Here is a 12,942-nt window from a genome sequence, read left to right on the forward strand (position 1 = left end):
AAGTTAAGTTCTTTATTAAGTGCAACTTGCTCTGATTTAATAAAATATCGAAATAATATCTTAATCATATATTTTCGTGAATTACAAATAACTTAGATTAACGAAAAGAAATTAATAGTACCGCGAACGCCAAAACGAAATTTTTTTTAAAAAAAAAACGATTCTATGTACGATTGGAAACTTATTTATTTCTTAAATTATACTCATATTTGTTCATATTTATCATGTAAAAGCCTTACTTATAGTCGTTATAGTCGAAATTTAACGATAAATTGAATATTCGATATAATTAATATGATTAATTATAATTATGATACGTATATATTATTAGATATTTTCCACTTTTACGACAGGATCATCGCCATCGGTGGTGGTTTCTTCAACAGGATCTTTTTTGTCAACAAGATCACTCTCATCAACAATTTCCTTGTTTTCCTTGTCTTTCTTACTTTGTTGTTGTATATCTCGATTAATCTCGTAACGCCTCTTCCATTTGGCTTTATCTTCTTCTGACAAGAGTTTCCATGAATCAGAAGCCATTTTGCTTAATTCAGTCATTTTTAATTTTTTCTGTGCCTTTTCCCTCATATCATTACGAAACAAAAAGAAAGGGTTTGATTCTCGTTTTCTTTTTTCTAATACTTTTAATGTTTCCGACTGAAAAGAATACTGAAATACGCGTAATTCCGTCATATTTGTGATTTCTCAAGAATAAATTAAATAAGGTTATTGTAGGAAAATGAATTATGAAAAATATAATATAATATATAATGGAAAATGAAAAGTTGAGATCTTATTTATAACTAAAATTTTTATTGAGTGAAATATATACAAGCGGTTCTCGCGAAAATTTCAAGAGCATTAGAAAACCAACAAACTTTGAATAATCATTTATCATCATGCAACTTTATTTTTTTTACCAAAATCCGATATATTAAAATTAATTGGTAATGTTTGTCAGGCTGTCCAAACCTTTTTCGTTTCCAAAATTATGATAAAATTGCCATTTAACGCCAATTTTTGGCAATTTTTATTTGCATCTGAGGCTATAATTTTATAGATTGTGGAAATATCGGAGCTGCTTTTTAGCCAAATTAATTCCCATTCAACAAAATTTTTGAACGCATAATATATGCATGTTGATTAAAATTTCGCGTTAACGATTATCATAGCTTTCATAATTTACAAAGTAAGTAATTATTGATGGAGAAAATTTACTTGGCGTTCGCGGGAGAATTCTTTTTACTTATTGAAATTTCTAAAATAACACAACTATAACTTTCTTTTATTTACTTAAAAGTTCAGAACAATGAAGATATTTGATTAGTATTGTTTTTCTCGAATTTTATTGCAGATGGACTTATTATGCAAAGTTGGCGTATACGGCATTTAATTTATTTTGTCCAGACTCCAGAATTCAATTTAAGGGAAATAGATATGAAAAAAAGGAAGTTATTAAACCATTACATTTTAAGTTCAAACAAATCATGTGAGTTATGAAATCTTTATCAGAAATTTATAATAAGCATTACTCAAAGAGGTTCTGCGTAAATAAAGATTATTTCTAACTTTATTTGGATTAATTAGATTAAATAAGATGCGTTGAAATGTTTGAATGATAAAATAGCAGGCCTATAAAAAGAATTTACTATTGAAGTCACACAATATAAGATTTATTTTTACTAATGCAAACTTAAATTCTACAAATTGATTTTGTATTCATTTTATTATCTTTTTGATTGCATATTATTTATTTACTATACTTTCTGTATAATCTCTTTATATCTGTTGGTTAGAATGAAGTTCTTTGTTATTTTGCCGTTTTAAGTATATTTATTCAGAATTATTCAGAGATTGAACAATCATTATGATTAATATTGTGTAATATCTTACGAAATCTCATCAACACCACTAATATAAAAGAAATATTTACTGAAAAATAATTCTTTTTCCTTATTTCTATAATTGTGTAGTTTACCAAACTGATATATTCAACAACCCAAGGGGTTTAATGGGTTTCATTTTGTTGTTTTCTATAAACTAATTCATATTTCAAGTTTATGGTTCAATTAGTTATAGCTTTTGATCTCGTAATTCATTTTTCTAACGTGAAGACAATTATGCGCGACAAAAAAAATCATCAGTAATTTGGCCAAATAAATGTATGTGCTTTTTTATGATAGCACTCAAAATTGATAAACTAACGTCACTTTTGTTCGTTTTATTCACAGTAATGAGATTTGTTAAATATTAGTTCATCGTAAGTTTTTATTTAGGACATGTCATTTCAATAATAAAGTTGGCAAGAGTTTGATTGTTGTTGAGACAATAATTCTTGAATAAAAGTTACGAAAACTATTATTAAGAAATTATTTGTTACTCTTATTTAATACTTTTGCTCCCCCGTAAGAAGATCATGTTTACTTCGATTATCACGGGATATAAAAGGACATATGAAACAGAAGATGGAAAATAAATCTCGAGTTGAATCTAGTCAACTTATCCGCATCGCAGCTATAGCATAGTTTTTTTACTCTATTTATCCATTCCGTTTTTCGAGAGCTCTTCAAACCATAACGGGTGTTACAGTATATTAAATTCAAGGTCTCTTACTGAAAAGAAACTCCCTTTTCAGAGCCAATCCAATCTAATTATTATTGTTGCTATATTAAGCGCAATTCTGGTTGGTCGGTTATATTTATTTGAAACCCGCCGAGAATATTCTGTTAGAGTTGTACGATGCCCCTATTTTTTTTTATAATGCGGGGTATCAAATTGTTTTTACTTTCATTTAATATTTTTAAGCATATGTTAAAAATTGAATAAATCAAATCGGGTTATTAACAATCGTGAAACCCGAGAAGGCGTTTTAGATTTTTCCCGACTATCTTTATTCCTACTATACAATCAAAATTTTTCGATACATAATATCTTGTTTATGTCACAAAAAAGGGGTTTATTTGTCTTCCAACAATTGGTAGCTAGTTTGTGTCCACCCACTATTGGATATTAAGCAACATGGTAAATGTACAATGCTTTAATACAAAATAGACAAAGCCTATTGATTTATTAATATTAAATAGTGGATTAAACATTTCTTATAACTATTGTGTGAAACAATATCATGGCGCATTAAAATAAATCGGAAAGAAGTTTTAGTTAGCGATAATATTACACTTCATTGTACATATTTTGTGCATTATTGGAGCGTCATTTATTACGTATAAAGTTCCAAATATAGCATATCATTCATCGGAGAAACCGAAATATTTTTTTTTTAAGTTCGTATCCGAGCACCATCCTATTAGGCGTCAGACTTAATCGGAGTATATTCGATTTCTATATATGTTAAATAGATCGACTCAATATCCATAATAAAACAAAATGGATGAAAGATGCTATTATAATTAAAAATTAGCTTTTTTGTTCAGATCCAATAAATACATATTACATCCTCTATGCGCTATTGCATACATACATACAGTACTTCTGAAATAAAATTCTGAAATATATTCATTTATCATATATAATCATATACAGCATATTTATGACAAAATTTAAGTTCCTTCTAAGGTGATAAATGACAAATTTGTTATTTAAATTACAATAAATTATTTATATTATTTATGCATAAAATAAAAAAAAAATATAATTCGTGACTCCGATCAAGGAGCACATAATAATATTTTGCAGATCATTAGCTAAACTTGGAATACATTCCGTAATCGACGAATCATAAATATCATTATTGTGTGTTACACTAATTCAATACAAAAACCAAGCGGTCAGTTTAAAATAACACCGTTAAAGATTTTTCACTTAATATTCCTTGTGATTTATTCATAACTTGTCATTGTTAAAATTAATTTCTCTATTATGAATACCGTTAAATTCGTGCGTGTAACAAATGATATTATTAAGATAACTAGGAACAAAATTATCGTATTACGAATTTTAGATTTAGAAATTTGGCTTATTTGTTAGACTAGACGTATGAAACCAAATGACAATTATTCGGCAAAGCGAAAGGAAAAACAAAATAATTGTTTATACTAAACTCGCCAATATTTGACTATTGCAACAAACTCTAATCATAAAAGATAAGTGAATTACTGCGTAAGACAAAAAAAATTGTATCATTTGTTCGGAAAAAATAGGAAACAAACCTTTATTGAGATAATGAAAAACAAATCCGCAGGATATTTTAGCCATCATGGGCGTTAATAATTTATAGCCATAATAAAAAATTATTTATTATATCCATCAACCTTTATTTTTGTGATATTAAATTAATTGAAACTTATTTACATATATAGTGTAGTGTTTCAATGAATGTAATTTACATTTGATGTGTAACGCATCATTATTCTTATTAACGAATAACTATAATAAGTAATGAGTATAGACTACATATTCTATTCAATAAGAACAAAAACTTTTAAAATTATAAGGTTTGTTATTTTTAGGCGTAATCAAGAAAGAAAGTATTCCCAAATTATGATTGACTCACTTGATTTTCAACGACCCTCATAATCTTAGAAATTATTATTATAATATTATATACAATATTTCTGGGGGTACCCTTTCTAGGGGAGGGCCGTTACATAATTTCCATTTCAGTAATTAAAAGAAATCTTAATTCTGTAATAGTGAATAAGTAAGCTTTAAACTTTACAAATTAAATGACATCCACCTAAAGTTGAAATAAGAAAAAAAAAACCTTCGGTAAATCTCTTATTAAAAACTTATGACCCAAATGAATTATTGAATATGATTCAATTTTATTGTCAAAAATTACAGTGTTCTCCATTTTTAAAAAAATTGGCAGCCATCTGACAGTATATCGCGGCTCGTCCCTACTTGATGGAATCTATATATATATACGCTCCTTTTTTTGTCTTTCTTCTTTACGCTCCTGGATTCTTCCCTTAATTGCATCCTTTAATATTCATTGCTCTTATGTGACTAGAATAATACAATTACGCGACAAGTTAGTAACAATTTAATTTAAAATTTAACTTGGTAATTAGTTATAGCAGTTGATAGGAGTCTCTTGCTTATATCGTATAACTCGTATAGCACTCTGGAATTTCTTTCTCTTTGTTTTCTTGCTCCATTCTCAGGATTTATGAATCTTGAAAAAATTTAACGGGTTAAATTATTAAAGCATTATATGCTTTGTACTGATACTTGTATCCTTATAATTCAAGCTCGTTAAGTACTTTCTCTTTGGATATAACAATAACAGGGAAATCCCGAAAAATTAAAACAAATAAAGCCGATGTCATCTGTTGTATCCGGTAACATCAACGGGGATCCTTAACGAATTTAACATATTCCCCTTTCTTAAATTCAAAATGTGGTACAATCAATCATAAAAAAATTGTTTTCAAATATCAAAGACTTAAAATTTTAACATTTTTTAATTTTTACCATTTTAAATCAATAAAGTGCTTTATAGTTATATTGTTTATTAAAATTTTAATAAATAGATATTAAACTAATTAATCCAAATAAAGTTCAGTTAATTTAATAAAAGCCAGCACCTATGTATTTTCACCTTCTAAACAATTTAAAGTGCAGAAATTATTTTGTAAAATAAACCGTATATACGTACAGTAAATTTATTGCAAAAAATAATAATAGGTCCATAATATTTACTCAAATATCATGAAAATTAATATTTGTATAGTTCCATGCCTATTGAACAACTTTACTTCTTTGATAAAAGCTAGTTTTATTCACTCAAAGTACTTAAATTACGCCATAAAGTGCCTGTATTGAAATGTTCAAAAAATGAGTATAGTTTTATGAATATGCAAATTAGTTTAATAAAAACTAATATCTGAGTAGTTCCATACCTGCTGAACAGCTTTGTTTATTTGACAAAAGTCAAGTTATTTGTTTATTTTTGCCAAAATAAATAATTTCCGTACAAGAAAACGCGTCTAAACAATATTTTTCACCCCACGTGATTTTGTGGCGCATAAGCCGCTGTGTAACATTTTTCTTAGAAAATTTTTTTCACACCGTACCTAAAAATCAAATTTTCGTACTTTTTAAATTTATAAAATAATATTTACTTTCATGCTTTTAAATTTTGAATATATTTTGATAAACATCATATATTATTTACTATAATTTGTTAATATAAATATTATTTGTTATATTATAACATTATAATTTCATTCCCACCTTAAACCAATAATTAAAAATATTGGCTTTATCAGTTATTAGATAAAAAAAAAAAATAAAAAAAATAAAAAGTAATTTCTTTTATTATTATTTATTGATTGATTAAATATTGAAGATATTGTCTAAAAAAAATGTATAAACGCGTTACTCGTAATGCGTTTTAAGAAACAATGTGAAAAATGACTATATCCCACATATGCAGGCAAATTCAGTAAAATAAATATTTAAGTAGCTCATACCTATTAGCAACTTAACTTGTCTCCGGATAGTCTAATAAATAAATTTTGGTTTAAACTTAATAATACAGTGTGTTGCAAACAAAACCCATAGATTTTATCAATAATAAATTAATATTGGAATTCATTTTAGTAATTTTTCTATAATCTATTTTGGAGCAAAATTATATTTTTTTCATAAAATACTTTATATTGTTCAAGAATTTTTTTTATTCGTATTTTTCCCATTTATCTTGATAAAATTTGAGAAATTTCTAGTGAATTTGCATCTATTTTTTAATTTATGAATTTCATGTCAAATTTTTCTTTAAAAGCCAACATTTATAGTTAATCTTCTCACACTAGAGTCCTAAATGGGCCGCAATACTTAAGTTAATTGGTTTTCTTATCAATATTTGAATGTAAATTGAATTTATTTTTGAGCGTATATTATTACGTGAATAATTTTCTGGTTTTTTTGTCACACATTGTATTTAACTTTCTTATAAGCTTTTGTTTGGCATAAAAAAAAAAGAAAAATGAAAAGGGAGAATTGCGAAATATTTAGTTAAAACAAATATATAATAACGTGGGTAAAAATGTCATCCGGTAATGTATGCATAACAGTACTGGTGTCACTTTTCTGCCCATGTGATTTTGTGCCACATGTTTATTTACGTTTAATAGCAGTAATTTTAACAAATTAGATATTATTTATTATTAGATAATTTGATTGGTTATATATACAGTATATATATATATATATTAGTTATAGGGCTAATTTTATTTCCTATGTATTTTTGAAAATTATGTAATCTATTTGATTTAAAATGCGTTACTAATTTTTTTTTTTAAAAAAAAAAGCAGTGATTTTATAACCTTCGAAACTCTCTCTTTTTTCTCTCTTTCTTTTTTAATGTCAGACAAATGTTTATAAAAGCTGAAAATTTCGAGCTTAAATAATTATTTATCTTCCTTATACGAAGATAATTTTGGTACTTTTGTCAAAGCAAACTGTTCTTTGAAGACTAAATAAAGTTGCTTAACAAGTATAGCATTACTCATTTATCGAGTTACTTATTTATTATATCCATTAGGTGACACGCGTTTTTATATTATTTAAGTGCAATGAAGTGTATTTTTATTGTTTTATAGAAAGTAAATAATTTAATTTTTTTATTAAATTAAAAAACATAAAATTTTAAAATCATGAAATCAATGTTTTTTATAATTTAAAGTTTATAGTATGAAAATTTAATTTTCTTTATATTTTTGTATTTTAAAAGTGCGAGAAGAGAAAAAACTTCCAATTAAAATTTTCAAAGATAAATGTTACACAAAAAGCAAAGAGGCTGATGCGCCACAAAAATCACGTGGTAGAGAAAGTGTTGGTTAACTCAGATTTACCACAATATATGTGATAAAGGAAGGTATTGTGGTCCTTTATAGCAAATGTCATAAATTCCGGCAAGTATTTGCGGCTTTAGAATTGAGAAATCAATAATAAAACATTTTATTTCTTTGAACTATAAACATTGTGTAACACGGAAACTCCCGAAATTTAGTTTGCATAAAATTTGCATAATAATATTTTCGGGAAGCCGCGAATTGATTATTTGATTCAGTTCCTAATTTAGTTTATAAAATATTTTAATATGAAGGAAACACTAACTCAGAATAAGGATCCCATAAATGAAATACTGGCCAAAAAAATAACTTCGTGGCATGTGTTACAAGGGGTCTGTTTTGCTTATTAACACAGTTTATTATTGATATTTTTTTCAAAAAAAAAGAAAAGCACCCAACTTTTTACTATGGTAAAATTATATTAAGCATATTCAGTAAAATAAATACAGAAATAATTTAGATTTATAATTTTTTCACTTTTTTTTGAAATTACAAAAAAAATTTTTTTTTGTGAAATTGATGTCGTTAACTCTGGGAAACTCCAGATCTTTGATATTTTACAATGTTTTCTATAAGGAAAACAAATAGTTTTGTTTGTTTATACGAAAAATAAAGATGCAAGTTCAACGGCATAATAATTGTCGTTGTAGTTAGCGCCGTATAAATAAATATGCAAAAATACCGTATCAAAAAAAAAAAACTTTGGCGTAAGGTTTGTTTTTCCTCCTGCATAAACTCTTTAATAATATACACTGCTACCGGATCGAACCGCTTAAGCTACTCCCCTTTTGAGAATACCCACTTAAAATACACGTCTTAATATATCAAATTTGTAATATGTAGATTTATTTAATTTTATATAATCTGCATATAAATCAAATTTAAAATTTTTATGTATTAAATCCTTCTAGTACTGTCAGAATGGAAATTCTCATTTTACGCGTTATATTATATGGGGTATTTTACATATTTGATCTAATTCTGCAAGGAAAGCCACGAGCGTTAATTTATAAATGCCGCATCATGCAGCCAATCTCTCAGCAAATGTCAGCTATTATTTAGTATTCTTTAAAATATTTGATTGCTTGAGAAATCAACTGTACAGTAAAATAGAAAACATCTTATATATTAATACCTGATCTAAGACTGTTTAAAATATCAACCAATGAAAAAGAAATGAAAACACTATGGCAACGTTTTTTCGTTAAATTAATTTAAAAAACGTTTTCTTATCGGTAAATCTTATAACTGAAATCAGCATATTTTCCTAACAATATTGTAAAAAAAGATTATTGGATATTTATCTAACATATTAAAAAATCAATTATATCGAATAAAATTAGCAAAAATATGTTTCGTTCTATAATAAAAACATTGAGAAATACGAATATATTAAATAAATTATATGTCAGATGTTCTTTTCTATTCTTTCTATCTATTTTTTTAAATAATAACACTTATTAAACTTTCAGGTTTGACGTAAATGTTCGATCTATAAAATCTTTTTAAGGTAATAAGTAAAATGTGCAGATTTTTTTACTTTAACAATGGCTGAGCCGGTATTTCCAATATCTTTAATTACAGTGGATTAGATATTGGAAGTCAAAATTTGAGTTTCCATTTAAAGGAGGAAATCTAAATTATTTAAGCTAATTGATCGAAAATTTAAATTTATCTTTACATTAAGCATCTCAAAACCGAAAAATGAAAATTAAGTTTCGATTGGATTCTAATCGCCTTGAAATTAATTTTAATTTGATTTAATTTCAAATCCTAATGGTGGTAATCCGTTTCTGAAAATTATATACTGTAAAACGTAGCTCGAAAAGTATGGTTTAAATCTAATCATAACAGATAGTATCAACAAAGTAATAAAAACTATCGAAGGATAATAATAACGTAAAGTCTCAACGTCCCCTTCAAGCTTCAAGTAATAATATAAACCATAGAACTTAAATGGGTTCTGCTATACATTTAGTCAAGAAAATTTTCCAAAACAAACCTAAAGAGATTACTGTAAAATCGGAAATCCAGAATAATACCATGCGAAAGATGTGAAAAACAAACACCAAGATCAGATAAAAATTAGATGAGTAAGTTTGCAATTTACGAATTGGTACCAAGATAAATTTGCGATCCTATCTTTGGAATCATTTGAATGCTGATACTTGCTACAGATTAAGCAGCGTTTATTATAACTTTCCATCTGTGCTAAAGTTGTCAAAGGCCAATGGAACGGCGATCGTTCAGGATTGTTAGTTAAAACGATAGATTTGAATTTAATTTTTGAAATTATTTAAAGAATATTTCGTCCGAATTACTATACTCGTTATCAATTTTATATTAGTAACACACCTAATTCGCCTAATTCAGCTTAGCCATATAAAATCATTATCTTTTAGGGTGATTTATTCTGTTAAAGAAAACAAGAATATTCTAATAACTTATTTATTACCTTGTATAATTAGACTATCAAGGCGCGACTGATCTTTGAAAGATGTGTGATTTACGTTTTATTTTCGAGAAAAATTTTTGGACTTTATTTCGAACGTTCACATTATAATCGATCGTCAAAGTAACATCAATAATGCTTACGAGTTAAAAAAATTTTTGGTATTTAGAATTTATCATAATATATTTTACATTGATAACATGAGAAAGGAAACACTGATTTCAGCCAAATTATCTGGATTTTATATGCTATTTATTATTATTTATTACTATCACTAAAATTTTTTATAGGCTTAATTAAGTACCTGTGAGGTAGCTGTAGAATTCTACCTCTTACGTGTTAGAGAACGGAACCGTTTCATGATTGTAACGCAAATGATGTAAGAATTATTTATTATAATTCATTTATTTCATTATTTATTATCAGGGATGAAAATAGTACCGTGAATTCCTTATTTTCCGGAAATTTTACGGGATTTTCTTCTGGCAAAATTTTTTTGTGTATATATATATATAAGGATCAAATTTTATTATTATTTTTTTTTTATCGTATTATAAAATGTTTGTTAAACGATATTTCCAAATGAAAAAATAGATACCAATGATTAACCCAAATGTTACAGCACAAATTTTAAAAAGATACACCTTTCAAAACAAAAACGGAATTTCAAAAGAATGGTTAGAAATTTACAATCGCAAAGTTAGGCAAATCCATAACGAGAAAATAAATTTGGAAGTGAAGGTAATAGTTTCTATTCAAAATGGGTCGTTTAATTAACACATTAAATGTAATAAAATTTTTATTCGTAGGTTCGAAGAATTTTTAAATCTTCTTATACTAATGCAACAAATTGTAAAATTACAAAGATGGAATTTTTTAAGAATTATAAATTTTTGGATCCTCTACTAGGAAATGACAAGTGAATGAATTTCCCAGACGTCTCCTGAGAGTTTTTAGATCACTTTAATAAAGTAAATAGACAACATATTATGGAAATGGAAGGAAAGAAAATATTAAAAAAAAAATCTCCATAAAAAATTTTTTTCAGTGGATATAAGAATCCGCAGAATATACAAAGGATTTGAATTTTGAAACACTGTCGACATACTTCGGCTTTCCTTGGACGTGCTTTTATGAGATCATGGTAAAGAAGTCGCTCATGACTTCTCAAAAAACAAACTTACGTAAACGTAAGGTCAAATTGTGCCGTAGCGTTCAAAATTGCTTGAAAAGTAATTTCGTCGAGCTCTTAAAAAATTTAAAAGATAAACATCCCTTTTATGACAGAGTCTGGTAATACTGTAATTCTTGCTGTAATCTGGTTATTTTTGAATTATTGGCTGATATTCGCACAAATTAAGGTTATTAACAGAGCAACAAGTATTGCTTTTGGTTATATTCTGCTTCAAGGAATCATATGTATTATCACTCTTTAATCATATTAGTTGCTTTTAACTTCCAAATTCAAAACCCCAGTAAAAAGTAGGCTGTTGCACTTGGGCCATCTCACTTAAGATATACATACAATATGGTAAGATGGTTTCCTAGAGAGTAGAGACTGGAGCCTACTAACTCGAAAGAAAGACGGAGATCCGTAGCTCAGTACTTTAAGTATTCCTAGTCGAATTTCTTTGCGGAACGATGAAAAAGGCAAATATGTGACAAACTAAGCGTTAAACTTTAAATAAATTGAGAAATCTAATAACGTATTTGCAATTGATGTTTCACAACGCCTCATTGCAAGACGCAGGAATAGGATGATTTAAAGTTCAGGACTAATAAGTTCTTTATAACAACATCGGAAAGATAGAATAAAAAATCCGAATTTACTCTAAATATTCTAATATGAAATCTGGAAAAAAGAAACTACAAATGAGGACAGTACGACGCCAGATTCGCCTGGACGGATGAAAGTTTTTTGCGGAACTTAAATTCAATCTGGTGAAAACAAAGAATATATACTAACAAGTGGTAAAATTAGCAAGAACGGTTGGGTTTAATTTATGCAGTCACGTGATTAAGCGTTCATGTGATTTATTTTAATTTTGTAACTTTATTTATTTACCGTTATCTAGCAACAATAAATTTATAAGTATATACTTGTCGGCTTGGTATCGAACTCTATTTGTATCTTCCTTTCAGAATTAAAAGTAAAAATAAAATAAATAAATCTAGCAACAATAAATTCTTTTCTGTTTTATATGAAGTCTTTATTATTAAATAAATCTAAAAATTTCAGCAGTAGTGAATGCAGAATTCAAAGTGTAAAATATCATTATAAAGTTGTGGACATTATCATAATTTTATAATAAACCCATTTTTCGTCTGTGTAGAGATTTCACAACGCAATTATAGTGCTTTGGTAGCGAATAACGATAATGCCTAAGAAAAGCAATCACTTCAGCTGTAAAATGACGTCGCTTGCGTCATTTAAATTTCAGGGGATTTTATCATGTCATCATCCATTTTAGGAAATGCAAAAATTAAAACATAATTCTGGCCATAATTATATTAACTACCAAGGCGATCACTTATGTGGCTTTAGAGCTGTCAGCAGATGAGAAACACTCAGGAAGGCCTCAGGCAGACCTGGCAAAGCCAGGACGCCCAATGACCAGCAACCACCTATCATCCCGTTCTTTTAAACATGCAAGCAGAGGTTATGGTCCAATT

At 27.2% G+C, this 12,942-nt stretch overlaps 1 protein-coding gene across 1 annotated transcript; it reads right to left on the reverse strand.

Moving 5' to 3' along the window:
- Nucleotides 1-327: 327 nt before the first annotated feature.
- OCT59_007977 (uncharacterized protein) lies at nucleotides 328-693 on the reverse strand (the record flags this gene model as incomplete). Its single annotated transcript, XM_025324944.1, has 1 exon — nucleotides 328-693. The coding sequence occupies one exon, from the start codon at nucleotides 691-693 to the stop codon at nucleotides 328-330; it is 366 nt and encodes a 121-aa protein (XP_025183568.1).
- Between the last annotated feature and the right edge of the window lie 12,249 nt (nucleotides 694-12,942).

Source organism: Rhizophagus irregularis, chromosome 16 (assembly GCF_026210795.1).
Source record: "Rhizophagus irregularis chromosome 16, complete sequence".
Classification (NCBI taxonomy): Eukaryota; Fungi; Glomeromycota; class Glomeromycetes; order Glomerales; family Glomeraceae; genus Rhizophagus; species Rhizophagus irregularis.